This window comes from Oncorhynchus mykiss, chromosome 18 (assembly GCF_013265735.2).
Source record: "Oncorhynchus mykiss isolate Arlee chromosome 18, USDA_OmykA_1.1, whole genome shotgun sequence".
In the NCBI taxonomy this organism is placed as follows: domain Eukaryota; kingdom Metazoa; phylum Chordata; class Actinopteri; order Salmoniformes; family Salmonidae; genus Oncorhynchus; species Oncorhynchus mykiss.
This window is the reverse complement of record NC_048582.1, coordinates 9,007,457-9,035,250: the sequence shown is the minus strand read 5'-3', so window position 1 is coordinate 9,035,250 and position 27,794 is coordinate 9,007,457. Positions and strand designations below refer to the sequence as shown.

Below are 27,794 nucleotides of genomic sequence, written 5' to 3'. Positions count from 1 at the left end.
TGGGTGAGTGGGTGTGTGGCTGTGTGGGTGAGTGGCTGTGTGGCTGTGTCGGTGAGTGGGTGTGTGGCTGTGTGGATGTGTGGCTGTGTGGCTGTGTGGGTGAGTGGGTGTGTGGCTGTGTGGGTGAGTGGGTGTGTGGCTGTGTGGGTGAGTGGCTGTGTGGGTGAGTGGGTGAGTGGCTGTGTGGGTGAGTGGCTGTGTGGGTGAGTGGCTGTGTGGGTGAGTGGCTGTGTGGGTGAGTGGGTGTGTGGGTGAGTGGGTGAGTGGCTGTGTGGGTGAGTGGCTGTGTGGGTGAGTGGGCAAAATTCCAACCATCTGACTGCACCTCCGGATTCTAATCTGTCTAAATAAAGCATTGGAAAAAATGGGTAGAACTCCACAAAAAATATTCTCCATAGGTCCTTTTCATCAATCAATATTTACGATTATAAACCATTTGCATTTATAAACTATTAATTGTATGAGAAAAACAGTTGTGTTTTGATGCTGCCTTTTACATGCACTGACACCACAAAAAGTGTTTTTACTACAATCTCTTAAAAAAAACACCAAGTCATGTTGATGAACCACTTTGGGTCTTTCAAAGTACTTCCTTTCTGTTTTAAAACACATTCTGCGTATTAAAACACTTTCATTGGGTTTACATTCAAACACCTTCCAAACACCAGATCTCAGTTTAGCTGCACTATTTTCCATGGTTTCGTTACACAATCATGCACAGTGTTGAGGCTTTCTATTTTTACAGTGAAGTAGAATGGAGGAACCAAAACCCGCAGACACTCGGCCCTCCGTGGAATGAGTTTGACATCTGAGCTGTACTGTAAAACAACACAGTCTTAATCCCACCATGTCAGGTGTTCTTCACGACACTGTGGTCAGCCCTGTGTTTCCTGTTCAAGGCCCTGTCTCTTTGTGATGGTTAGGAGATCACAATCACATATAGTAAAGCACACACTCATGCAAGCATATAAACCCTCCCATCTACTAAATGTGGTTACTTGGAAGTCGTGGAAACGTACGCTTTTGGTTTCCCATTCCTTCTGCAAAGGAAGCCATACATTTCCTGACCAGTAAAACACTTTCTGGGAATGTTCATTTTTAGCTTGCAGGGAGGTTCTGAGAACGTTTACTATGGTTCCCTGAATGTTTTGGAATTAATCCACTGCGCCACCAAGATGGAGCTAGCGTTCACAAAACCGTCCATTTTGGTCTATTCAAACAAACCCCATTTCAAAGGAAACAAGCACCCATTAAGATCAACACACCTGAACACACTTAACAAGAGAGAGTACAGAGAGAGTTTTGTTGATGTTGAGAATGGAATGTACATGTTTTTAAATAACATTCTTAGAATGTAACTAATGTTTCCTTGTGCTTTTTATGGAAAGTTTTCTTCGTGTTCTGAGAACATGACTTTAAAGGAAAGATTCACCCATTTTGAATGTTCTGTTATTTTTGTGTATCTCTGAGTGATGCTCTATCGATTCCCTGGGTCATTTCATGTGTATCTGAGTTATTGCCGTTCAAGAAGGCAGAACTTCTGCCAGTATGATGTAGCATTGTGTTAAAGGGTCTCTGGAAGTTAATAGGAATATGACTTTTAGATTGTTAAAATGTCTGTCATACATGTCAGATTCTAATACTGGCCGATGTCATAACACGGAAGGTAGTCTTCTCTCAAATGAGCCATTCATCATATTTTCGCAATATTCCTACCTCGAGAAATGTGTAATTGAACAGAGGGTCTAACACATTTCTCCTATTTGTCTGCCTCTTCAGTCCAGGGAGCATTGCATGGTGTCGTTGTGAATGTCAGACTCCACTCTGTGAGGCATATCAATCTGCAGGTTAAACATGGTGAGATTGTAGACTCCTAAATTGATATTGCATTTTGTTTAGGCAATTATAAAGCTAACTACCTTCTTCACATGCTGATATTGACTTTGGTAGTACTGTGTGTAGCTACGTTTGCTAGCTAGCTACTGGCCAGCAAGCCCATAGAGAGAGCATTGCATTGTGTTTTTTTTTGTCGTCTTGAGCTGCAACAGATTTCCACAATGATTTTCACGTTGCTACCAACCTTATTACAATGACAAAATAAAATACAATTCACAATATTGTTCTCACATATCGGTGTTATGCAACACTGTAAATTATAGGAAGGAGTGGTTTTGGGTGGATTTTTCCTTTAAATAGAAACATGAGGAAACCAGCAGAAAACATTAAGCTGAAGTATGGTTCTTAGAACATTATGTGCTAGCTGGGTATCCTGCACCATTCCCAGAACATTGTGGGAAGGCTGTGTGCAAAATAATCATAGGACAAACATACTCTCACCAAGGTCTAAGAAATATATGGTTCTCAGAACATTATGTGCTAGCTGGGATGACACATGCACACACACATACAGGAACAGTAGATCAGGCATGAACACACACACACACACACACACACACACTGAAAGCTTCTCACTGCATCACAGGATATGTAACCGTGTGCTGCAGCATGTGGGGGTTTTGGTTTGTGTAGCACAGGAAACCTCCTAATCACATCCCAGCACAAGAGGTAAACTGCAAAACACCCTGCACAACGACAGTAACACCTCAACTAAACCCAAGGCCAGGGGATTGTCATCACTCACAGTGATTTCACTGAAACTGGTTGATTACAGTAAGGAATGGAGAAGAGTAATATTGCAGTGAAAATTATATTATAGTAAATCAAATCTGATTATTTGTTTAAATAGGAAACACGCAATCACAGAAAAATGCATTAAACAAAACAATCAATCACAGTTACATTCACAGTCAACTGATTTCCACCTAATTACAGTGCAGTGGAATATTTCATGTAGGCCTCAAGAATCAACCTCTGTAAGAAAGTTGTACCCAAAAGGCCATAGTTAAAACTGACATTATCATTGGTGGAAGTTCAAAGTTCGATGCAACCCAGCTGATCGATTTCTGTAATACCAAGAATGGGTATCTGCAGCCCAATATGGCGACCGAAGTATGGGAGAGTGGGTGTATGGATTATTAGCTAATTGGGCAGATTTGTTTCTACTGAATACCGTTTTACGTGGCTGATTGGGCTACAAGAAGAGTCGATAAGCCGGACCAGTGCACCGGGGTTGTATCCACATGCCTGCCGAAGTCCTTCCTACTGGGTATCATGCAGTGGAGGCTCCTCAGAGGAGGAAGGGGAGGAACATCTTCCTCAGTGAATTTCATAAAAATGTCAATAGCTAAATATTTTTAAGAAGTTAGCTTTTTTAGATAAAACTATACTAAATGTATTCAAGTCACTAAATAATTGATTAAAACACACTGTTTTGCAGTGTTGGTCTACAGTAGCCTAAACAGCCCCATGGTGTAGCTTTCATTCATAGTCTAGGTTGAGGAAACCTCATGATGAGTATTTGACTATCGTGTAGTAGCCTAAACCTATCGATGTTACATTGAACTGGGTGAATGGAATATGAATGACAGTCATCCAATAAGCTGTAACAGAAATAAGGCCATGCTCATCCCTCCCGAGTGGCGCAGCGGTCTAAGGCACTGCATCTCCGTGCTTGAGACGTCACCACAGACACCCTGGTTCAATTCCAGGCTGTATCACAACTGGAGGTGATTGGGAGTCCCATACGAAGGTGCACAATAGGCCCAGTGTCATCCGGAGCAGGCCATCATTGTAAATAAGAATTTGTTCTTAACTCACTTGCCAGGTTAAATAAAGGTTTAAATAATAAGAATCTTAAATGGCACCGATTGCCACAGGTATCGTGGTCATGTTGCAGGCGGTAGCTAACGTGGCAATGTTCTCTCTCAAATTATTTTATATAAAAGAGGGCAGCAGCCTACACAAGAAGTAACTAATATTGATAACCATCTAGATGTCATCTTGATACATACAGTACATACAGTCTACTACTCAATGGGGAGGACAAGCATGAAAAACAAGAACACCGGGACCCAGTACCGTTCGCTCTCGTATGACAGGCACTACTGTCCGGCAACGGTGTGGGAAGTAGCTACCTAGTAGCCAATATCAGAGTGACAGTCACAGTAATATATCAGGGTGACAGTCACAGTAATATATCAGGGTGACAGTCACAGTAATATCTCAGGGTGACAGTCACAGTAATATATCAGAGTGACAGTCACAGTAATATATCAGAGTGACAGTCACAGTAATATATCAGAGTGACAGTCACAGTAATATATCAGAGTGACAGTCACAGTAATATATCAGTGTGACAGTCACAGTAATATATCAGTGTGACAGTCACAGTAATATATCAGGGTGACAGTCACAGTAATATATCAGGGTGACAGTCACAGTAATATATCAGGGTGACAGTCACAGTAATATATCAGGGTGACAGTCACAGTAATATATCAGTGTGACAGTCACAGTCACAGTAATATATCAGAGTGACAGTCACAGTAATATATCAGAGTGACTATCACAGTAATATATCAGGGTGACAGTCACAGTAATATATCAGAGTGACAGTCACAGTAATATATCAGGGTGACAGTCACAGTAGGAACATGCGTACAACCCATAAAGCAACAGTACACCCATCATCAATACTTTAAAAAATGTATTTAATATTTATTTAACTAGGCAAGTCAGTTAAGAACGCATTCTTATTTACAATGACGGCCTAGGAACAGTGGGTTAACTGCCTTGTTCAGGGGCAGAACAACAGATTTTGACCTTGTCAGCTCTGGGATTTGATCTAGCAACCTTTCGGTTACTGACCCAATGCAAGGCTAGCTGCCGCCCCAATGAACAATCTTCAGTTTTAAACCGGAAAATGTACAATTATTCATGTAATTCTAACACTCAGACTCATCCTCTGGCTTAAAAACAGATGTCCCAACTCTCGCAGTATGGTAGCTCAATGTGAGGTACACAAAAAGGGTTCCAAAAGGGTTTTACGGCTGTCCCCATAGGAGTACCCTTTTTGGTTCTAGGTAGAACTCTTTTGGATTCCATGCAGACCCCTCTGTGGAAAGGGTTCTTCATGGAACCCAGAAGGGTTCTACCTGGAAACAAAGGGGGTTCTTTAAAGGGTTCTCTTATGAGGACAGCCAAATAACCCTTTTTGGTTGATGATAGCACCTAGTTGTGTGTCACAGTCTGGTTGAGTGGCAAGAAACGGAAGAGAAAAAAACACAGCTCAATCAAAACCGTCTAACCTATAGCAGACGATTTGACACACCCATTCCTTTCTACACACCCACTACTTCCCTTTTGACACACCCACTCGCCCATACTCCGGTCGCCATTTTGGGACGCAGCGACCCCCTTCTCGTAATCAGGGAGAAACAAAGACCAGTCGGACTGTGGCCCTCTGGGAAGAGGAGTTTTACTTCCTGGTTCCAGGGCTCAGGACACTCGTATGGCTGCGTACTCTGAGCCCTCTATCCGAGGCTGTGCAGGGCGCGCAGCGGCCCGAGGCTTTACCTGATGGTTTAGCGCTGCGTACATGATATCACTCTCTTCCTCTTTCTCCTTCCCGTTGCTATAGGTATTGTCCGTGTCCACCGGGACAGCTACCTGATTGGCTGCAGCTTGGCCGGGTGCCGGATGGGTGCGACGTGGGCCCCTGGCAGGTGCGTTGTCATAGATACAGTCCGGCGGTGGGGTGGGCTGGGCTTGGAGCCGGTCCTGGGATTGGTGGGATCGGATGCTTCCTCTGTGGTGGGATTGTGGGTTGGGTCGTGGGAATGCTTGCTGGGTCATTGGTATAGCCATATACTGTAACAACAAGTAAGCTACTTTAATACTCTGTGTATTTGCAACCCCCACCCTTGATTATAGAGGGCCACATCTGTGTCATGACGTTGCCCTGTTGGGTGAGGTTTATGACCCCCCCATAAATACCTTTCCCCCTTTTCTCTCCCCTCTACAGAATGGACTCTTGGAAAGCCCTTTGTTAACGTAGAGAGAGTATGGTAACATCAAAAGGTTGGGGAATTTAACAATATTTCTGTAATCCAACCAGTTGAAAGTACTTAAAGAACATGATGTCAGATCAGTTGTTGTCTGGGACATTATTACTGATGACAGGACAACATAAATTGTATCTTGAAAGTCTACACATTCTCGTCTAGACATTAGATTCACATGGAATTGTTGTGCAATTTAAACGTTTAAATATGAAACTGTGTGTGAGAATATTAAATGTAATTTTAGCCTTCTAAATGAGAGAATTGTTTTCAAGTAATTTTATTCTCAGTCAGTGGCCACGCCCAAGTGAACAGACATTGGTTGGAGAGGGATGAAACACGCCAGTATAAAGCCCCCGTGACCTAATTCATGTCAGACTAAGCAAACCCCAGTGTGAGCTGTGGTTGCGAATGGCTGAATATTCCTCTCTACATAACGAAATTTACATGAGACGAGATCATGTGGAGGTGACGATCACCACGCTGGAAGGAGAAATTTCGACTAGACCAGCCAGAATACAGCACGAGCTGATTATGGCAACTTGGTATGAACTTTGAACTCCTATTCACTATAGAATAAGTGAGAAATTCTGTACGTCAACTTATCAGCTGCAGCTGTAAACGTACGTGGCCTAGGAAAGGACAGACGATCTCCTGAGAACGACAGGCTACTTCAAAGTATCCGCTCTACAACACTACAACCAGAAAGATTCTTCAAAGGACAGACGATCTCCTGAGAACGACAGGCTACTTCAACGTATCCGCTCTACAACACTACGACCAGAAAGATTCTTCAAAGGACAGACGATCTCCTGAGAACGACAGGCTACTTCAACGTATCCGCTCTACAACACTACAACCAGAAAGATTCTTCAAAGGACAATGGAGATATCTGCTGGGCAAACCAGTCTTCCATCTTCAAACCATCTATCGAAGCGCAGCTCAGTGTAAATATATATCTTGCATTTTCAATTTCCGAATGGATGATTATTAGAATGCATAAGATTCTATATTTACGGTAGCATGGCTTCTCAAGGTCCGATAGAGACCCAATCCCCTTTGTCCCTCAGTTATCCCGCTCTTTCATTCAAACCCAACCCCCTTTCTTTGGGTAACCAGCCGTCATATCGGTTTCATCCGCTAGGGACTTTTGCTTTTATGACATGATTAGTAATCAATGTATGATCTATCCTGTGTATATGTAATTCTGTGTGATTATTTAGGTATTTAGTAAATAAATAATTAAGCCAAATTTTGTATTGCTGATTCAACTTGTTAGCCAGGGTTCGTGCAGATAATCAAGAATTTTACGACGTTCAGATGAGACTAAATAAGGTGATGATTAATAATTGACTGCTATTGATTATAAAAGATCTTCAGATCTTTAAGAGTTTATTCGGAAAAGAGCAACTCTATAAACACTCTTCCGTGGTGCCCCAGGTTATTAACGAGTTAATTGTTGCATGGTTTAATTCAATCACGTAATCAAACGTTAGGTAATCGATTTGATAAAATAGCCTGTCATATAATTGCATCAGTCAGAGACACAACACCTGGGACTGACAGACAAGGAGTGCACCAAAAGACTCCACCATGTTACATACTGTAAACACATTAAAGACCATCCAGAATCTGTACTAATAGTACTAATACAGGACTAAATTAAAGTTAGATGTGTAGTGTATATCTGTTTGACCTGGTTCTCTGTTTGGTCCTCTTTCCTTGACTTCCTGGCCGGACAGGCACCTGCAATTTCAAGGGAATCATGAACGAAACATTGAAATGAAAAGTCATATCCCAGAAATAAATGTCTGTATTAATGTACTATGATCCTCATTAGTCTGTATTAATGTACTATGGTCATCATTCGTCTGTATTAATGTACTATGGTCATTATTAGTCTGTGTTAATGTGCTATGGTCATCATTCGTCTGTATTAATGTACTATGGTCATTATTAGTCTGTGTTAATGTGCTATGGTCATCATTAGTCTGTATTAATGTGCTATGGTCATCATTAGTCTGTATTAATGTGCTATGGTCATCATTAGTCTGTATTAATGTACTATGGTCATCATTAGTCTGTATTAATGTACTATGGTCATCATTAGTCTGTATTAATGTACTATGGTCATTATTAGTCTGTATTAATGTGCTATGGTCATCATTAGTCTGTATTAATGTGCTATGGTCATCATTAGTCTGTATTAATGTGCTATGGTCATCATTAGTCTGTATTAATGTGCTATGGTAATTGTGAGCATCTTACTTTTACAACCACGCAATGAGAGCATGGATATGGTTATCACCACGATGACAAACACCACAATCCCAGCCGAGGAGTAAACATAAGGCCACACCCACTCCCGGAAGCTGTCACTCTGACTCGCTGTACTGTCTATAAGAGAAAGAGGCCTAATTTCCACTATGAACAGGGAGGAAATGTCCCCCCACCCCACATTTTAATTCATAAAAGCTATAGGCCAAAAAAATATACAAATACAGGAAATGAGTTTAACAGCAAAATAATTCTGGCTAATTACACACATGCAGACACACACACGTTTTAAATCAAAATGACGATCCTGAATAGGAGGTTTGACTCAACATGGTTACTAGTTTTAACTGGCTGTTAGGGTGTTACTGGTTACCAGTGTTTCAGAGCTAGGTGTGACATAGCATTGTGTTGTGGTGTGCCTTGAAGTACATTCATACTGCAGCACCTTTCTGTTCAGTGTGCAATGCATGCTAAGCTATGAAGAGTCAAAATCTCCTCTTACTTGTTTCATTGTTCTGATATAAATCTGTGGTGTCTTCAATTCTCTCTGAAATACATAACAATTGACACCCATCACAGGGGGTTTGCTTCTATGAATGGGAAAAATAACTTTGTTTGACTGATTAAAAACATTTCAAACTGAGAAAATTTATTAATAGATTGCTCACCTGAGACGATAACATTGATAGAATGACCCACAGCCGTGTGTAATTCACACCTGTATAGACCAGCATCACCTCTGGATATGCTTTTGAAAGTCAGAAATGAGATCCATGTAGTGTTTGTCAAATTTGTCAACTGTGTTTGAATGAGAGTTGTTGTGTTGACAGTTAGGCATATGTTTGATTCATCAAACTTACACCATGATGGTGTTGGTGAGTTAGAACAGAAAGCAACAGAACAGTTCATCTTCAGTTTTTTCCCAGGTGAAGTTCTCCATACTGTGTTCCGTGCCACTCTAATCTCTGGGAAACAATCAGAATCTTGACCTGCAAAGAATTAAACTGAAGTCAGTCGCTGCCTGACCAATAGGTCCCCATAAGATCACCCATCACCTCTATATCAAATCATACCGTCACAGGTGTCGTTGGAAGTAGACCAAAGTGCAGCGGGGTGAGCGTATATTTTATGTTTTAAATGTCTCCAACAAACCAAGCAACAACCGTGAAGCTTATAGGGCTTAGTGCCACAAACAAAGTTAACTACCAACACTGAAAGGAGGGAAAAAGGGCTACCTAAGTATGATTCCCAATCAGAGAGAACGATAGACAGCTGTCCCTGATTGAGAACCATACCCGGACAAAACATAGAAATAAAGGAACATAGAAAACAAAACATAGAATGCCCACCCCCACATCACACCCTGACCTAACCAAATAGAGAAATAAAACGGCTCTCTAAGGTCAGGGGGTGACACATACACACACACAAAAAATACTAATCTTGCAACAATGGCTACAGGGACAGGCCTCAATCTTTCTTTAGCTGGATCCTAGTTGGTTGAAAATAAGATTTTTACTAAGATGAGAGGTGATTAAAGATTGCAGACAGGTGAAGGAGATTTTCCCCTTCATCAGAATTTCCCCTTGGTATCAGTGACAGTGACATGTTCATGACTAATAGAAGGGAGATACACACAGAGAGATAAAAAAAAAGACAAAACACATTTCACATCCTGAAGAGTTGGAACTCAATTAGCATAAAACAATGGGACTACAGCTTCTAGGGAACTGAGATTCAACCCCACCTGCACTTATTCAGTGCTGCATCCTGTCTCAGACTAAATAGGACCACCTCATCATACCATGGGGGAACTTAAAGACTTTCAGACTTCATAATCGTCACTAAGGAACTGAGTATATCCAAAATGGTCTCAGTTTAACTCAGTATAACTGACCATCAATGACATTCGGAATGTCAATTAGTGGCATGGAGTGTCAGACTTCCCAGTATCAATGAGAGGACAGTAGAGGTGACAACACGATAGCATCATGTACAACTTTACTGTAGGCCTACCACACAATGGCACACAACTCGATTATACCTTCTGACCACACAGGAAAACCACAGTAGGGCTATAATAAAGATCCACTATGCAGAAATCGTTCCGCTCTTTCCTGGTTGCTAAAATTCTAATAGTTTGTCTAATTTCAGTTTATGTGACAAAAAAAGCAAGTTACAGTGTAGAGAATAATCGTACCATCTAAACCACTATGAAATATATTTTACATAACCAAAAATATTGTATTTTCAGCTGTTTGAAACTGGCGTACAAAACCGAAAGTACAAGACTCAAAACGTAAAAATGGGGAGCATAGAAATACCGCACAGAGAACAAATCTATCGCTTATTAGACTTGCTTTCAATGAGAGTGACAGATCTATAACTCACATTTCTATGTGAATTTTGTTGGGTCGCCCAAAAAGTGACATATCACAGCTTTAAAAGAGACCACAGGTATGTTCGCACAGAGAGATCTGACAGATATAGTATGACTCATTGTGGTTAATAAAAAGCTACTGAGGAAAAATAGAGCCTGTATTTTCATAATTATCAAGTTATAATAAGTTAATATAACAGTGGACAGCAGGTAGTCTATGTCTTGTTTTGCACGCTTTGTACAAAATAATAAAATGTAGTACTACAGGATATTTATTAACGCAGCTCTTTATTAGCTAGCTACAACTGGCATGTTCACGTATCGCCAACCAGGATCAACTGACCATCACCTAACCAACTAGGTGGTCTTAACCAATCATAGCACAGTATGATACGACGGTAAAATGCATTCAATTGTAATTCAGTATGTTTACACATATGAATATTACAGTCTAGCAGCTAAGAGCGTTGGGCCAGTAACTGAAAGGTTGCTAGTTCGAATCCCCGAGCCGACTAGGTAAAATTATTTGGCGATGTGTCCTTGAGCAAGGCACCTATCCCTAATTGCTCCTGTTAGTAGCTCTGGATAAGAGCGTCTGCTAAATCACAAAAAAAAGTATAATATAAATTAACTCATGATTGTTGTTGTTGAAATCATATAATTTAAAATATATGACACTAGTATTGGTATAACTGAGATGTGCCAAAAAAACAATTCCAGCTGGGTATCAGTAAGCAACAAAATCTCTGTAATGTGTAATTATAAAATATTGATGTTGTTGATGGATTCAAAATGCCATTTTGTGAAATGTGGAGTATTTGCTATTCAGCGGAAACAAAATGGAAGCCAGAAGAGCGATTTGTTTCAACAACAACAACTGGAAAACAGGGAGAAGAACATGAACAACATAAATTATTCATCTTTAGGGAAGAAGATCGGGAAGAAATTAAGATGACTTTGAACAAATGTTCCTACCCCGCTAATCTATTATTTTAAGTCCCTTTATCTTTTTCTACAACAGGATATATATTTTTCTGTCATCGAGCTCTCAAACACAAATAAAAAAAAAAGTGTTTTTTTTTGCCAGGATGACAAAAACTGGAAGTCTTGAATGTGAGGATGACATTTCAGATATTTATAAAAATGTTCACTCGAAGAGAGTTGTTCTTTTATTTACCAGCAACACTTCTCTTACTGTGTGTTGAAACTGAACCAACCACAATACACTGTAGTTTAATCACATACAAAACATTTTTTTCCCCCTGGGTCTAACTTACCATTGGCATCCCGGTGGAAGAGAAGCACAGCCAGGATGGTGAGAGGTAGGCTGGTCCAGGACCAGCAGTCACGGGGCCCCATGGTGACTTGTAGACCACCGGCCTTCTACAATCAACAGGTTACACCAGAGGTAGTTTAGGAAGACAGCCACAGCATTGGTAGATGATCATCTCTCTGTGTGTTTGTGTGTGTGTGTAAGAGTGAGTGAAATACACTGTCTGTTCTCTCTCTCTCTCTCTCTCTCTCTCTCTCTCTCTCTTCCTCAATTTTAAATGTCTCTCACATCAGTCTTAACACACCCCAGCATCATAGTGTCGCCGTCACTGCACAAGTGTTTGTGGTAACATTTCTTCCGTTTTACTTCCTTTACCTACTCTCTCTTTCACTCTTTCTCTCCCTCCCCATGTGCTTCATCCTCTCTCAACTACATAAAGTTGGCTGTGGTGATCACTATAGATTAGATTAGGTTTATTAGTCACATGCACAAGGTTGCAGATGTAATAGCAGGGTACAGTGACATTCTTCAGCTCTGAGCTCCAACAGTGCTGGTCAAAGAGAAGTGGATGAAACAATAATAATAATAATAATATACATATTTACAACTGTAACAATTATAAATGTCCATTGGGGGGTGGGGGCAGGGTAAACGTCCGTTGGGGGGGACACAGGGGTAGCAGGTAGCTGACTAGTGGTGGCTATTCATCAGCCTGATGGTCTGGTGGTAGAAGTCTGACAGTTTTTGCCATGATGTACCTACACTGCCCATGTCTGAGTGATGGAAGCAGGGAGAACAGGCCATGGCTCGGGTGGGTAAGGTCTTCTTATCATATACGACACCTGGTGTTGTAGGTGTCCTGGAGGGCAGGCAGCGTACACCAAATGGTGTGTTCGGCTGAGCGTACCACCTTCTGTAGAGCCTTGCAGGCTGTGATCTAGCCGACAGTATGCTCTCGATGGTGCTCCTGTAGAACACTGTGAGGGCCCTCGGGAACAGGCAGGATTTCTTCAGCCTCCTGTCAGTGTGGTTTGAAGAGTCGCTGTCGTGATTTCACCACGGTGTCAGTGTGGGTTGAAGAGTCACTGTCGTACTTTCATCACCAGGGTGTCAGTGTGGGTTGAAGAGTCACTGTCGTACTTTCATCACCAGGGTGTCAGTGTGGGTTGAAGAGTCTCTGTTATGCCTTCATCACCAGGGTGTCAGTGTGGGTTGAAGAGTCTCTGTTGTGCCTTCTTTACCAAGGTGTCTGTGTGGGTTGAAGAGTCTCTGTTGTGCCTTCATCACCAGGGTGTCAGTGTGGGTTGAAGAGTCTCTGTTGTGCCTTCTTCACCACGGTGTCCGTGTGGGTTGAAGAGTCTCTGTTGTGCCTTCTTCACCAGGGTGTCCATGTGGGTTGAAGAGTCTCTGTTGTGCCTTCATCACCAGGGTGTCCGTGTGGGTTGAAGAGTCTCTGTTGTGCCTTCATCACCAGGGTGTCAGTGTGGGTTGAAGAGTCTCTGTTGTGTCTTCTTCACCAGGGTGTCAGTGTGGGTTGAAGAGTCTCTGTTGTGTCTTCTTCACCAGAGTGTCCATGTGGGTTGAAGAGTCTCTGTCGTGCCTTCTTCACCAAGGTGTCAGTGTGGTTAGACCATTTCAGTTCCTCTGAGATGTGTACACAGAGGAACTTAAATATTTTTGACCCTCTTCATGGTGGCCCTGTTACTATAAATCCGCTATGATCATGAACAGACAGATGCAGGATGTGTGACTGGTTATACAGTGAATGAAACAAATGTACATTACAGTAAGCTAAAGTTATACACATTATAGTAGGCTAAAGTTATACACATTATAGTGGGCTAAAGTTAAGCACATTATAGTAGGCTAAAGTGATACACATTATAGTAGGCTAAAGTTATACACATTACAGTAAGCTAAAGTTAAGCACATTATAGTGGGCTAAAGTTATACACATTACAGTAGGCTAAAGTTAAGCACATTACAGTAGGCTAAAATTATACACATTACAGTAAGCTAAAGTTAAGCACATTATAGTAGGCTAAAGTTATACACATTATAGTAGGCTAAAGTGATACACATTAGAGTAGGCTAAAGTTATACACATTACAGTAGGCTAAAGTTAAGCACATTACAGTAGGCTAAAATTATACACATTACAGTAAGCTAAAGTTAAGCACATTATAGTAGGCTAAAGTTATACACATTAGAGTAGGCTAAAGTGATACACATTACAGTAGACTAAGGTGATACACATTACAGTAGGCTAAAGTGATACACATTACAGTAGGCTTAATATCTCATACAATATCTGTCAGATCTCTCTGTGTGAACATACACATAGTCTCTAATATAACCCTGCTGTGGCTTTTCTGTGTGGTTGGAGGGTAATATTGAGTCATGTGCCAACATTGTGTGGTGGCTTTAGGATCTATGCTGTCGTTGTTTTGTCAGCTCTACTATCCTCTCATTGAATGATACTAGGAAGTCTGAAACACCTTACTACTAATTTACATTATGAATGGACGTTATACAATAAAGTAATCTTCTTAAAGTAAAACTTCTTTCCTTCTTCTTCTTCTTCTTCTTCATTCAGCGTAGCATACAGGCAGAGATTTTCTACAGGGCCCTAAAACAGATGAAAGGGCTTTAGTTATCATAATCTTTGGCCCTATTCATGAAATCAAAATGGATGCAATTGCGCCCCCATGAGAGTGTTAAGGGGAAAAAACAGACAAGATAAGAGCGTATGCAAACGACAATGACGAAGAGCACAGCTTTTGCCTCTGTCAAAAAAAGCGGCAAGTGTCGAATACATGACGTAGAGCACCATTTAGTTGACAAACCGAAGATGGCGGAGTACCTGGCCTCCATTTTCGGAACAGAGAAAGACAAGTAGGTTATTTCGTCTTTTTGTGAAACTGCTGAAATAATAATGCTAATAAAATGGCTATTCTGTAGAACGTGCACGTTTTAACCCAAAAAGCTACCAGGTTACTTACAAATACGACTGCTACTGCACCCGTTGCTTTTCATTCAGACCTGTGTGGCTAGCTAGCGTAGCTTCCTGACTATACTGTAGAAGGCTAGTTAACTTGCTTGAATGGAGGAGGCGGCGGCTTGGTTTGAAAATGCGGCATGTGCTGCGTCGCGTCAGTATCCCTCCAAATCGGCCAGACTAAGCTAAATCAGTCTTTATTTTCTAGATCAATTTAGTATCAAATGTTTTACGAGTCAGTAGCTAAATGGTTTGCTATTTAGTATAACCTCAAAGTTTGGTTTGCTAAGCTAATCTGCAGCTAACTAGCGTGCTACTGTAGCTAGCTAACTCTTTAGCATTGTCTCGAGACGACTCCAGTGGCTAGGTTGGCTACTGCACAAGTATACACCAAATCATGTTTTTGTTTTCCATTGTAGCTAGCTAGATGCAGCAACAAACCTATACAAAGCGAACACTAACCTAGCCATTTATCAACATCTAATTTGTTTACTTTCTTGTCCATGTTCAAGGGTCAATTGTTCATTCTACTTTAAAATTGGAGCGTGCAGACATGGGGACCGCTGCTCTAGGTTGCACAACAAGCCAACTTTCAGCCAGGTAAGCGTACTTCTGTGTCTTGAATATGATTAGCTAGCTAGGGGTTTATGGCAAGCAATTGCCCGATGCTTGTGATATAGCCCACTAGAACGTATCAGGACTTCCTTAGGTTTCTTTGTTAGCTATCTCGCGTTACTGATTATACTCACATTTGATTGTTTGTGTGGAGATTGGACTTAACCTTGTGTAGGATCAAATAATCATTCATGAAGTACTGAAACATGCAGTGTTGTCAATTAGCCCTAATTCCATTCACGTGTGCAATGTTGCTTCCATGTTCCAATGGGCCTAGGTACATACTGCAATAGCATCATGTGGAAGAACAGGTTGCTGAGCAGATGTAAAGTAGACCTAAATGTTTGCCGATCTGTTTCCACTAACCCTGTGCACGTTTGCATTTCAGATTCCACGATTGGCTTACCTACAGAAGTGTGTGTGTATATAACATTGTGTTATGTTGCCTTTCAGAGAACCTGCATTATGATTGATGAGGATAGGCTTGGCAGCATGTCAATGCTTCTCAGTCAATATTTATCATCAGAAGAGAAGCAACTGCTGTTGGTAGGGTGACCACATGTTTAAAATACCCACATGCGGGACAACAGGATGATTTTGCGAGACGTGGGCTATACTGTCCCAGGAACGTGAATACATTTTTTTTTGCAGCTGCACCAGGGTAATCGAAGCGCATGAAGCCTACTCTTTTTCCGGGCTCGCACAAAATTTGGTGATGCAAAAGAGACCACATGTGTGGCTGTTATGAAAATCAGGGAATATTTGGCCAAGGAACCATTTCTGGTTTGTCAGAGAATTTAATACAGTTAGGAAGGAAGACTTAAAACGGGATTGAGTGAAGTAGCAGCAATTACGTTGAATGAGCAACTGAGTATGGAGTGCCTTACAAGTGTGACAAAATTACCTTCTGTCAGTCTAATATTTACTCTTGTAGCTATTCATCAGAAGCACACTTTTTGTAAGTAGTTTACTCACTGTCAGCAGCAAATCCCGAAAGGATTTGACATGTGATTTTGGTTGACAATATGACATTGGCCTTAGTCTCGTCTTGCGCTGTGCAGAATATCAGAGATCCTCAACGATTGGAGAAGTGTTCAACGTTACCAGTACCACTGCCTTATAATATATCTTGTCAAAAGTGCAACATGACTACAAAAGAGACGGTTAAGAATGTCAATTCTCATCAAACAAATAGGAAATCTGACTTAAATACAGACATATAACTTTTTTGTAAATTAGTGATGTTTTAATTGAATTTAAATGTGGGAGTGTCCTGCACAATCCGGGATATGTGGTCACCCTAGCCACTGGTAGGCTACTGCTGATTATGGTATGCATGATGCAATGGCAGATGGCACAACCTTGATGAAAGGAAGTAGTGTTATCCTGAATGGTATATATTTTCCTCCAGCCTGGGTCTTTTGACTATGCTCACATGGACATGCGGCCAACCTGCTCCCCTCATATAGACGGCTTGTCTGGCTCTTTGGTAGACACGGTGGCAGCTCAATTCCCCTGTCCTTGTGCTTCATTAAACAGCTCAGCCACATCATATCGAAAGACTCAATCTGACCCAACCCTAGGTCTCCCAACTCAGGATAGTTGTGCTTGGCCCTATGCCGAACCATGAGAAACAAAACAAAGCTTTCTATCAGTAGACTGATTGGATGATCCTCCTCTACCAGAGCATGTGGGCGGAGTTGAGCCGGTCAGAAATCCCGCTCATGGAGTGGTGCTTGCGCGGCGATCCATGTCCTTTCCAATTGCTCCGCTAAAAAACCGCTCTGCAGACACAGAAGGAAAAAAAACAGCCGCTCCATTCGTTTAAATCACAATTTAACAAATAATCCTATAATAATTGAAAGCTTGAAAGAGGTAATATGCCAGACCTATTGAGCCAAATCAATTATGGCATATTGTATAGATAATAGAACCAAAATTTACCAAACTTAGTTTATAAATACTTTGCTACAATAACACTCTTAGCTAGCTGCCCACCTCGTTCCTTTCTGTTAGCATGTACACGTAGTAAGTTCCCCATCATGCTTTCGGGATTTCTTTCAGATTCCAAAATGATAATTTTTTTGGTGTCATTTTTTTTACCCCCTTTTTGTCCCTGATTTCGTGTTCACTATTTTGTCTCGTCACTGCCACTCCCCAACGAGCTCAGGAGAGGTGAAGGTCGTGTCGTGCGTCCTCCGAAACATGACCCGCCAAGCCGTGCTTTTTCACACCCGCTCGCTTAATACGGAAGCCAGACGCACCAATTTGTTGGAGGAAACCCCGTTCTACTGATGCCCGAAGTCGGCCTGCAGGCGCCTGGCCTGCCACAAGTCACGAGCACGATGAGCCAAGTAAAGCCCCCCCGGCCAAACCCTCCCCTAACCCAGATGACGCTGGGCCAATTGTTACGCCACCATATGGGACTCCCAGATACGGCCGATTGTGACACAGCCTGAGATCGAACCCCAGGCTGTAGTGACTCCACATCACTGCGATGCAGTGCCTTAGACCTGGGAAGCCGCCAAAATGATTCTTTAGTTGTGGACACTACATCACCGCAGTCTCTCTTGGTCTTTGTAAGTCACCTTGATTATTATTTAAAAACCTTTTTTTTTAATGGAAATAAGTAGCATACTTGATGGCAGTAGCTAAAGCAAGGGGCTATAGCAGCACACAGGTAGACTACAAATGCATGCTGGGCTGGGCATGCTCGGGAAGTGAGCGCTATTGGAATCGGGCAAGAAGGCTGACGCTCCAGCCTTTGGAAACTCGCTGCATTCTCCAGTCAAATTGAGCTCGCTCCGTTCACATTCTGTCCTCTACCCCAACTTCTCTGAAATACAGCCCATAGATTCTAAGGAGAGATTCGACTCCTAAGTCAGTAAACACAATAGCGTATCTACGTCAGTAATCAGGGACCTAGACTCATTTGGAATTTACACAAATTTAATTATTTATCTCTTGTATTCTTGTCATCCCGGCAGACCATCTTGATTCAAAACATCTACCGTAACCCCCAAAACAGTGCACAGACGGCCGACGCCTCTCGCTGTAAGTCCAAAGATCTGTTAGCCTCAGGGGTTCAGAAATCCCTCCTTTCCCCCCTCCTGCTCCCCATATGTAGGTCACGTAGCAGCCGAGCTGTGAGGGACTGCCTCACCTCTGTTAGCAGGGAACCCAACATTACAGTACCTCTCTCACACTTCAGCTACTGTAACTGCTCCTCCCAGTCCCCACCCCGAATGGCAAACCATTACTATCAGATAAATAAACAGGCTGCTCCTCAATCTCTGCTTTGTATAGTCAAATATTTCTGTTTCCTCTGCCTCAGTCTTTGCCCTCTTATACACAATCTCTCAGCCACTCAAAACAAAAACATATTCCGTTCTGCTATAGGCTATGTTGACCAATTTAAGTCCCAAACTACCTTGAGCACTATAAATGGGTAGACCTAGTTGCAACCATCCACTGTGTGAGCAGTACCCAGTGTTGAGCCCTGTCTTACCAGAGCTGACGCCTCTCCTCTCACACAGGTAGGTATGGCTGTGGACTCTCACAGGAGACTCTGTCTGGGCCACGGTTCTGTTCTCTTCTGATGACTGACTTTCCACACAAGGACCTCAGAACTAGCCAAACACCTCCCTCCCTCCATAGCCCAGAGATGGCTTCACATGTGCTTACTTAGATGACTTTTGTACTGTGGCCTATTCACAAACAGCTATTTCCTTTGGGAAAATGTGTTGGATTGAATGATCAACCAACACATGAATATACCAGAGTCCTTGCTACTTCTCCAGTAACACTTGTCAGTAATGTCTCTTTTTAACTGGCATTACTTTGATTCGTTCTGAGTTCCTTGTGATTGCAGCCTCCTGTGAAGCCCTGGCAGAGACGTCTGTGGTCTGGAGACACACCGTTACCTTCTCTTTCAGCATTTCAGATCACACCATGCACTCTATGGTTCAGAGCAGAGTTCCATAGAGGGGACTAATGAAGTTAGTTATGGCTTCAAATGTGTTCATTGAGGAAGTATTAGCTGACCCAGTGTGTTCTCTTCAGGGCCTGTTGTAAGGAGCATGATACTTTATTTAATTTAACTTTCTTCCCCTAAAACCCCATTTCTGCTTGACATGTATCACAAAAATGTACGTTTTGTATTTCAGACCATTGCCCTGTTGAACATTTACCGTAACCCTCAAAACACTGCCCAGTCTGCCGATGGTATACGCTGTAAGTTCCCCCTACATTTGCAAGGTCCTGCGGCACGGACTGCTCATTATGTACACCAGATAACTATAATATCTACCTACCTACACTGCAACAACGCCTCTATTATATACAGTTATCTGGTCTACACCTACCTACACTGCAACAACGCCTCTATTATATACAGTTATCTGGTCTACACCTACCTACACTGCAACAACGCCTCTATTATATACAGTTATCTGGTGTACACCTACCTACACTGCAACACCTCCATTATATTATACTGTTATCTGGTGTACACCTACCTACACTGCAACACCTCCATTATATTATACTGTTATCTGGTGTACACCTACCTACACTACAACAACACCTCTATATTATACTGTTATCTGGTGTACACCTACCTACACTACAACAACACCTCCATTATATTATACTGTTATCTGGTGTACACCTACCTACACTACAACAACACCTCTATTATATACAGTTATCTGGTGTACACCTACCTACCTACACTGCAACACCTCCATTATATTATACTGTTATCTGGTGTACACCTACCTACACTGCAACACCTCCATTATATTATACTGTTATCTGGTGTACACCTACCTACACTACAACAACACCTCTATATTATACTGTTATCTGGTCTACACCTACCTACACTACAACAACACCTCCATTATATTATACTGTTATCTGGTGTACACCTACCTACACTGAAACAACACCCCCATTTGCCAGGAAACAGTAGCAATACCTTAGATTTTTTTCCTGGGAAACATTTAGTTTGTTTTTAGTAGCCTGGACCTGAATTCAATGTGGCCAGACAACACCCAGATGCTATTATATTCATATTAGCTGAATCCAAACATGTACACTGTCATGCCTGGAGGCATCACTGATGTGAGCCTGGTGTGATGGGCTCAGTGTGGATAGCTTTCCCCATGGCACACAATAATGCTGTTGCTTATGCGAAATATAAAGGATGAAGTAGTGTTTGTGTCATGGAGAAGGCCAGACATGTCACTTGATCAATAGCTCTGAAAAGCATACCATTCCCACAGACCCCCTCTGACTGGCAAGATATCAGCTACATATTTACCTAGCCATTATATTGCTTCTTGCATGAGGGTCATTCAGTTAAATACCAAGACCACAGGCAAGGGAGAAATGGGGAGCCGTCTGTCCTGTCCTTCAGGTTGAACGTTATGGGTAAAATACTCCTAAAATGCAGTGAATGTTTCTGTATATTTCTAGACTTTCAACTTCTAAAATTGACTAGTTTGCATGCATTTCTTGCTCATACTAGCTTCGTTGGGACTCATTTTCAGCACCAGCCAGCTCCACTGTCATACTAGCTTCATACTAGCTTCGTTGGGACTCATTTTCAGCACCACTGCCAGTGTTCTCAAACGCTGTCATTGGAGCTGGCTGGTGCTGAGACACTGTCATTAAGGTTGTTGTTCCAAAGTGGTGTCATCTTAATGTATACACGAACTTGGCTTAATTGATACAAATCTAATAGATCACTGGCCTGATTTACTAAGCTGTTGCACCATTGTAATGTTTATCTGGGGATTTCCAAGGGGGATGAATTAACAGGGAGTTAAAATGGTGGCTATAGGACATGTGTGAAGTTTCATGGTTCAGCTTGGTATGTTGTCTATATATTCTCGTAAGTCGTTGGATGTGAAATTGCACTGATGCAGATGATTAGTGACTCTGCCTCCTCCGCCTAGCTGCTTTCTGACTGGTTATTTGTTCATGGTTTTAGGTGCCGTCAGCGATGTGGAAATGCAAGAGCACTATGACGAGTTCTTTGAGGTGAGTGACCTCGGCACGAGATACTTGTGGTGTTTCACCTCATCTCTGCCAAACCTGCCTGTTGCGCACCGTATCAACCTCCTCTCTCCCATTTACTTTTCACAACAGGATCAATACTGCTGTGCCAATATTGTCCCTGTTCACTGATGTGAAAGGGGCAGTATTTGTACAGTAGAGGATATGTAGTTGGGTAATGGAGAAGACCCTCAGTGAGTCTTGTCAGCCTTGTAGAAACCATGGGTTCCACATTGCAGCTGACTTTGAAGGTCGAGGCGTAACTGACGTACAAATCGCCTTGTATCATAAATAACTACTCAATAATATTTGTAGATTACTCGGTCACAATTTACCCATAATACACCATGGTTTTGATGCTCTCAAACAGGGCCTGTCAGTGCGTTATGTCATTTGTTTGACCTGCGGTGATGACCTGTCCTAGAGTATTAATAGACTCATGTTGGTGTCGTTTCCAAGAGCAGACTGTTGTTTACTGCTGCAGCTTAGAACGCACTTAAAGAAAATAGTCTAGACTAGTGGGTCTCTAGATAAAGTCTAATGATAAAAGGATCTAGTTATTAATTGGATCTCTAAATAAAGTGTTGGTTCCATGAGCTGAAATAAAAAAATCCCAGGAATGTTCCACACGTACACATTTGTGTACAATTTCGTTTACATCCCCGTTAGTGAACATTTCTCCTTTGCCAAGATAATCCATCCACCTGACTGGTGTGGCATATCAACAAGCTGATTAAACAGCTTAATCATTACACAGGAGCACCTTGTGCTGGTGACAAAAGGTCACTCTAAAATGTGCAGTTTTGTCACTCAACACAATGCCACAGATGTCTCAAGTTGAGGGAGTGTGCAGTTGGCATGCTGACTGCAGAAAATGTCCACCAGAGCTGTTGCCATAGAATTGAATGTTAATATCTCTCATTAGCCACCACTAATATCGTTTTAGAGAATTTGGCAGTACTTCCAATCGCAGACCACGTGTATGAGGTCGTGTGGGCGAGCGGTTTGCTGATGTCAGCGTTGTGAAAAGAGTTCTCTATGGTATGGGCAGACATAAGCTACAGACTACTAACACAATTGCATTTTATCCATGGCAATTTGAATACACAGCGATACGTGATAAGATCCTGAGGCCCATTGTCGTGCCATTCATCCACCGTCATCACCTCGTGTTTCAGCATAATGCACTACCCAATGTCACAAGAAGCTGTACACAATTCCTGGAAGCTGACAGTGTCCCAGTTCTTCCATGGCCTGCATACTCACCAGACATGTCACCCGTTCAGCATGTTTGGGATGCTCTGGATTGACGTGTACGACAGCGTGTTCCAGTTCCCGCCAATATCCACTAACTTTGCACAGCCATTGACGAGGAGTGGATCAACATTCCTCAGGCCATAATCAACAGCGTGATCAACTCTATGCGAAGGAGATGTGTTGCGCTGCATGAGGCAAATGGTGGTCACACCAGATACTGACTGGTTTTCTGATCCACGCCCTACCTTTTTTTTTTAAAGGTATCTGTGACCAACAGATGCATATCTGTATTCCCAGTCATGTGAAATCCATAGATTAGGGCCTAATGAATTTATTTCAATGACTGATTTCCTTATGTGAACTGGAACTCAGTATAATCTTTGAAATTGTTTGCATATTGCATTTCTATATTTTTGTTCAGTGTAGTTCTTAGTGGATCTTTTAAAATGGGTCTCCATGGTGCTGCTTTACTTATCAATCAGTGATTGTTTTGTCACACACATGACCCTAACCCCATCTTCTGACCCTAACCCCTACAGGAAGTCTTCACAGAGATGGAGGAGAAGTACGGAGAGGTGGAGGAGATGAACGTGTGTGACAACCTTGGCGACCACCTGGTCGGCAACGTCTATGTGAAGGTGAGGGTCAGAGATCCCATGTCAGCCATGTTAAATTCTCCCTGCATACATCTTCGGTGTGATTGTGTTAATCTGTCTGGAGAAACAGGAGAAAGTCCTGTTTTTATAGCAGCTCGTCTTTGGGTTCATCGACCTTCATCGGAGCGTAAATCTGTCTAAAACATGGCCTCTCCTCTCTCTCTCTGTGTGTAGTTCCGTCGGGAAGAGGATGCGGAGAAAGCGGTGATGGACCTGAACAACCGCTGGTTCAACGGTCAGCCTGTCCACTCAGAGCTCTCCCCCGTCACTGACTTCAGGGAAGCCTGCTGTCGGCAGTATGAGATGGGGTCAGTGTAGATCTCTCTTTCTGATGAATGTCACTGCTGTGTGTGACAGTCGGTGTACCTGCAACAATAACCAGACGCCTTGTTTCACCACTGCATTCCACCATATTTTTACAGTTCCACCATGTAATCAGTAGTCCTAAAACTATTTTCAACGTAAACCATTTACACCAAACGGAAAAAGTTTTACACCCGAAAACTAGAGTTTCTATTGGACAAATTCAGAATCCTCCCTGTTTTGTTCCATTTTCTTCCAAATGAATACACCCTTGGCTTGAGGCTTAAGTTGCCACCTCTTATCCGACAGGAAGAATGTAGTCTTGTTTCCCTGCAGCATATATATATTAACTCAGGCTGTGTTGGGAAATGGCATCCTATTTCCTATGGGCCCTGGTCAAAGTAGTGCACTATATAGGGTGTCATTTGGGATGGTGCCTCAAGTGTTTTTCCATTGGAACACCCATTGTTTGCTTAAAGGCTACAGTTGAACTGTTTGGCTAACTCCAGCAGGAGAGATACATGTAGCTAGCTAGGCCACTGCTTTGGAGTGTAGGGTGGTAAACGTGATAGTCAGTGGATACAGGTGGAGATTGGAAAAGCTTTTCTCACACGCGGGTAACAGTATTAACCCCCTGCTTGCCTGCCATCCACAGAGAGTGCACCAGAGGAGGCTTCTGCAACTTCATGCACCTGAAACCCATCTCCAGGGAACTTCGTCGGGACCTGTATGGACGCCGCAGAAAAGGGTAGGACGCATTCTAAGGAATGTTTGTATTCCAGGAAGACCTTGTTCTGTGTCACGGAGAACTTTTGACTGTTTCATGGGATTGAATGGTGAAGCATCCAATACTGTACTTGCCAGTGGTGTAAAGTACTTCAGTAAAAAATACTCTAAAGTACTACTTAAGTAGTTTTTGTGGGGTACCTGTACTTTACTATGTGTGTATTTGATTGCTTTAACTTTTACTCTACCACATTCCTAAAGAAAATGATGTACTATTTCCTCGTGATATTTTCCTTGACACCGAAAGGTACTCGTTCCGTTTTTAATGCTTAACAGGACGGGAAAATGGTCTAAATCACGCAAAGAGAACATCCCTGGTCATTCCTACTGCGTCTGATCTGGCGGACTCACTAAACACAAATGCTTTGTTTGTAAATGATGCCCGAGTGTTGGAGTGTGCCCCTGTCTATTCGTAAATGCAAAAAATATATATACAGTGCCTTGCGAAAGTATTCGGCAACCTTTTGCCACATTTCAGGCTTCAAACATAAAGATATAAAACTGTATTTTTTGTGAAGAATCAACAACAAGTGGGACACAATCATGAAGTGGAACGACATTTATTGGATATTTCAAACTTTTTTAACAAATCAAAAACTGAAAAATTGGGCGTGCAAAATTATTCAGCCCCCTTAAGTTAATACTTTGTAGCGCCACCTTTTGCTGCGATTACAGCTGTAAGTCGCTTGGGGTATGTCTCTATCAGTTTTGCACATCGAGACCGACATTTTTTCCCATTCCTCCTTGCAAAACAGCTCGAGCTCAGTGAGGTTGGATGGAGAGCATTTGTGAACAGCAGTTTTCAGTTCTTTCCACATATTCTCGATTGGATTCAGGTCTGGACTTTGACTTGGCCATTCTAACACCTGGATATGTTTATTTTTGAACCATTCCATTGTAGATTTTGCTTTATGTTTTGGATCATTGTCTTGTTGGAAGACAAATCTCCGTCTCAGGTCTTTTGCAGACTCCATCAGGTTTTCTTCCAGAATGGTCCTGTATTTGGCTCCATCCATCTTCCCATCAATTTTAACCATCTTCCCTGTCCCTGCTGAAGAAAAGCAGGCCCATACCATGATGCTGCCACCACCATGTTTGACAGTGGGGATGGTGTGTTCATGGTGATGAGCTGTGTTGCTTTTACGCCAAACATAACGTTTTGCATTGTTGCCAAAAAAGTCCATTTTGGTTTCATCTGACCAGAGCACCTTCTTCCACATGTTTGGTGTGTCTCCCAGGTGGCTTGTGGCAAACTTTAAACAACACTTTTTATGGATATCTTTAAGAAATGGCTTTCTTCTTGCCACTCTTCCATGAAGGCCAGATTTGTGCAATATACGACTGATTGTTGTCCTATGGACAGAGTCTCCCACCTCAGCTGTAGATCTCTGCAGTTCATCCAGAGTGATCATGGGCCTCTTGGCTGCATCTCTGATCAGTCTTCTCCTTGTATGAGCTGAAAGTTTAGAGGGACGGCCAGGTCTTGGTCGATTTGCAGTGGTCTGATACTCCTTCCATTTAAATATTATCGCTTGCACAGTGCTCCTTGGGATGTTTAAAGCTTGGGAAATCTTTTTGTATCCAAATCAGGATTTAAACTTCTTCACAACAGTATCTCGGACCTGCCTGGTATGTTCCTTGTTCTTCATGATGCTCTCTGCGCTTTTAACGGACCTCTGAGACTATCACAGTGCAGGTGCATTTATATGGAGACTTGATTACACACAGGTGGATTGTATTTATCATCATTAGTCATTTAGGTCAACATTGGATCATTCAGAGATCCTCACTGAACTTCTGGAGAGAGTTTGCTGCACTGAAAGTAAAGGGGCTGAATAATTTTGCACGCCCAATTTTTCATTTTTTGATTTGTTAAAAAAGTTTGAAATATCCAATAAATGTCGTTCCACTTCATGAATGTGTCCCACTTGTTGTTGATTCTTCACAAAAAAATACAGTTTTATATCTTTATGTTTGAAGCCTGAAATGTGGCAAAAGTTCTCAAAGTTCAATGGGGCCGAATACTTTCGCAAGGCACTGTATATATTTGTGCCATCTGGTTTGCTGAATATAAGGAATTTGAAATGATTTATACTTTTACTTTTGATACTTATGTATATTTTAGCAATTTACTTTTGATAATTATATTTAAAACCAAATACTTTTAGACTATTACTCAAGTAGGATTTTGCTGTGTGGCTTTCACTTTTACTTGAGTCATTTTCTATTAAGGTATATTGTACTTTAACTCAAGTATGACATTTGGGTACTTTTCCCACCACTGGTACTTTTTCCCACCACTGGTACTTTTTCCCACCACTGGTACTTTTTCCCACCACTGGTACTTTTTCCCACCACTGGTACTTTTTCCCACCACTGGTACTTTTTCCCACCACTGGTACTTTTTCCCACCACTGGTACTTTTTCCCACCACTGGTACTTTTTCCCACCACTGGTACTTTTTCCCACCACTGGTACTTTTTCCCACCACTGGTACTTTTTCCCACCACTGGTACTTTTTCCCACCACTGGTACTTTTTCCCACCACTGGTACTTTTTCCCACCACTGGTACTTTTTCCCACCACTGGTACTTTTTCCCACCACTGGTACTTTTTCCCACCACTGGTACTTTTTCCCACCACTGGTACTTTTTCCCACCACTGGTACTTTTTCCCACCACTGGTACTTTTTCCCACCACTGGTACTTTTTCCCACCACTGGTACTTTTCCCACCACTGGTACTTTTCCCACCACTGGTACTTGTGTAGTTGACTAAAGTAAGAGCCTCATTTTTAGTTGAGGTTTTTGATTATTCTCTAGGCTGGTTAAGTTGTGCTGTGGTACAAACATTTTATTTCTCCCTTTCTAGCAAAGGAGGAGGAGGAGGAGGAGGACACCGCTCTCGCTCGCGATCCCGGGAAAGGCGTTCTCGCTCCCGAGACCGTGGCCGTGGTGGCGATGGTGGAAGAGGTGGCGGACGAGACCGCGAGAAACGGAGGTCCAGGGACCGGGAACGTTCTGGAAGGTTTTAAGATGAGCCAAGACCTAATTATCCCCCTCTTCCAACCCCTTGTCCCCCCTCCTCCTTACCTCTCTCTCCCGTGATGAAAAATGTGTGTAACATGTTGGAATCCTCGTTAATTTCATTTCTTTTATCCCTTTTTTTAAAGACACAAATACAAGCTTCCGTTGCTTTCTCAATAAAACAAGACTTTGTAGTGATTC

The 27,794-nt window shown here is 42.2% G+C and overlaps 2 protein-coding genes across 9 annotated transcripts; one reads left to right on the top strand and one right to left on the bottom strand.

The window, feature by feature from the left end:
* Positions 1–4,588: 4,588 nt before the first annotated feature.
* On the bottom strand, positions 4,589–12,135 carry LOC110527296 (B- and T-lymphocyte attenuator). 7 transcript variants are annotated; one of them, XM_036951682.1, is made up of 7 exons: positions 9,311–9,447; positions 9,098–9,226; positions 8,906–8,985; positions 8,740–8,784; positions 8,229–8,357; positions 7,657–7,706; positions 4,589–5,769 (listed from the first exon to the last, which is right to left on the bottom strand). In XM_036951682.1, the coding sequence occupies exons 2-7, from the start codon at positions 9,100–9,102 to the stop codon at positions 5,398–5,400; spliced, it is 681 nt and encodes a 226-aa protein (XP_036807577.1). In that variant the 5' UTR covers positions 9,103–9,226; positions 9,311–9,447; the 3' UTR covers positions 4,589–5,397. The 7 variants fall into 7 exon arrangements, with proteins under 7 accessions (XP_036807577.1, XP_036807571.1, XP_036807578.1 ...); XM_036951676.1 differs by lacking the exon at positions 9,311–9,447 and adding an exon at positions 11,895–12,131 and having other exon boundaries at positions 8,906–9,226; XM_036951683.1 differs by lacking the exon at positions 8,740–8,784.
* A 2,495-nt stretch (positions 12,136–14,630) lies between these two features.
* On the top strand, positions 14,631–27,794 carry LOC110527295 (splicing factor U2AF 35 kDa subunit). 2 transcript variants are annotated; one of them, XM_036951684.1, is made up of 8 exons: positions 14,631–14,785; positions 15,401–15,488; positions 19,670–19,736; positions 21,502–21,551; positions 23,363–23,461; positions 23,654–23,787; positions 24,438–24,530; positions 27,439–27,794. In XM_036951684.1, the coding sequence occupies exons 1-8, from the start codon at positions 14,640–14,642 to the stop codon at positions 27,599–27,601; spliced, it is 840 nt and encodes a 279-aa protein (XP_036807579.1). In that variant the 5' UTR covers positions 14,631–14,639; the 3' UTR covers positions 27,602–27,794. The 2 variants fall into 2 exon arrangements, with proteins under 2 accessions (XP_036807579.1, XP_036807580.1); XM_036951685.1 differs by lacking the exons at positions 14,631–14,785; positions 15,401–15,488 and adding an exon at positions 18,535–18,557.

What these genes read in the sequence shown, in the direction of transcription:
- LOC110527296 (XM_036951676.1), bottom strand. Translation starts at nt 11,976, where the DNA reads ATGGGGCCCCGTGACTGCTGGTCCTGGACCAGCCTACCTCTCACCATC. An exon ending in CTTCCACCGGGATGCCAATG is followed by an intron (nt 9,227 to 11,894) that starts GTAAGTTAGACC and finishes AATTCTTTGCAG; the next exon opens with GTCAAGATTCTGATTGTTTC. An exon ending in AGGACCAAACAGAGAACCAG is followed by an intron (nt 5,770 to 7,656) that starts GTCAAACAGATA and finishes TTGTTGTTACAG; the next exon opens with TATATGGCTATACCAATGAC.
- LOC110527295 (XM_036951684.1), top strand. Translation starts at nt 14,640, where the DNA reads ATGCAAACGACAATGACGAAGAGCACAGCTTTTGCCTCTGTCAAAAAA. An exon ending in ACAAGCCAACTTTCAGCCAG is followed by an intron (nt 15,489 to 19,669) that starts GTAAGCGTACTT and finishes TTTGTATTTCAG; the next exon opens with ACCATTGCCCTGTTGAACAT. An exon ending in ACTATGACGAGTTCTTTGAG is followed by an intron (nt 21,552 to 23,362) that starts GTGAGTGACCTC and finishes TAACCCCTACAG; the next exon opens with GAAGTCTTCACAGAGATGGA.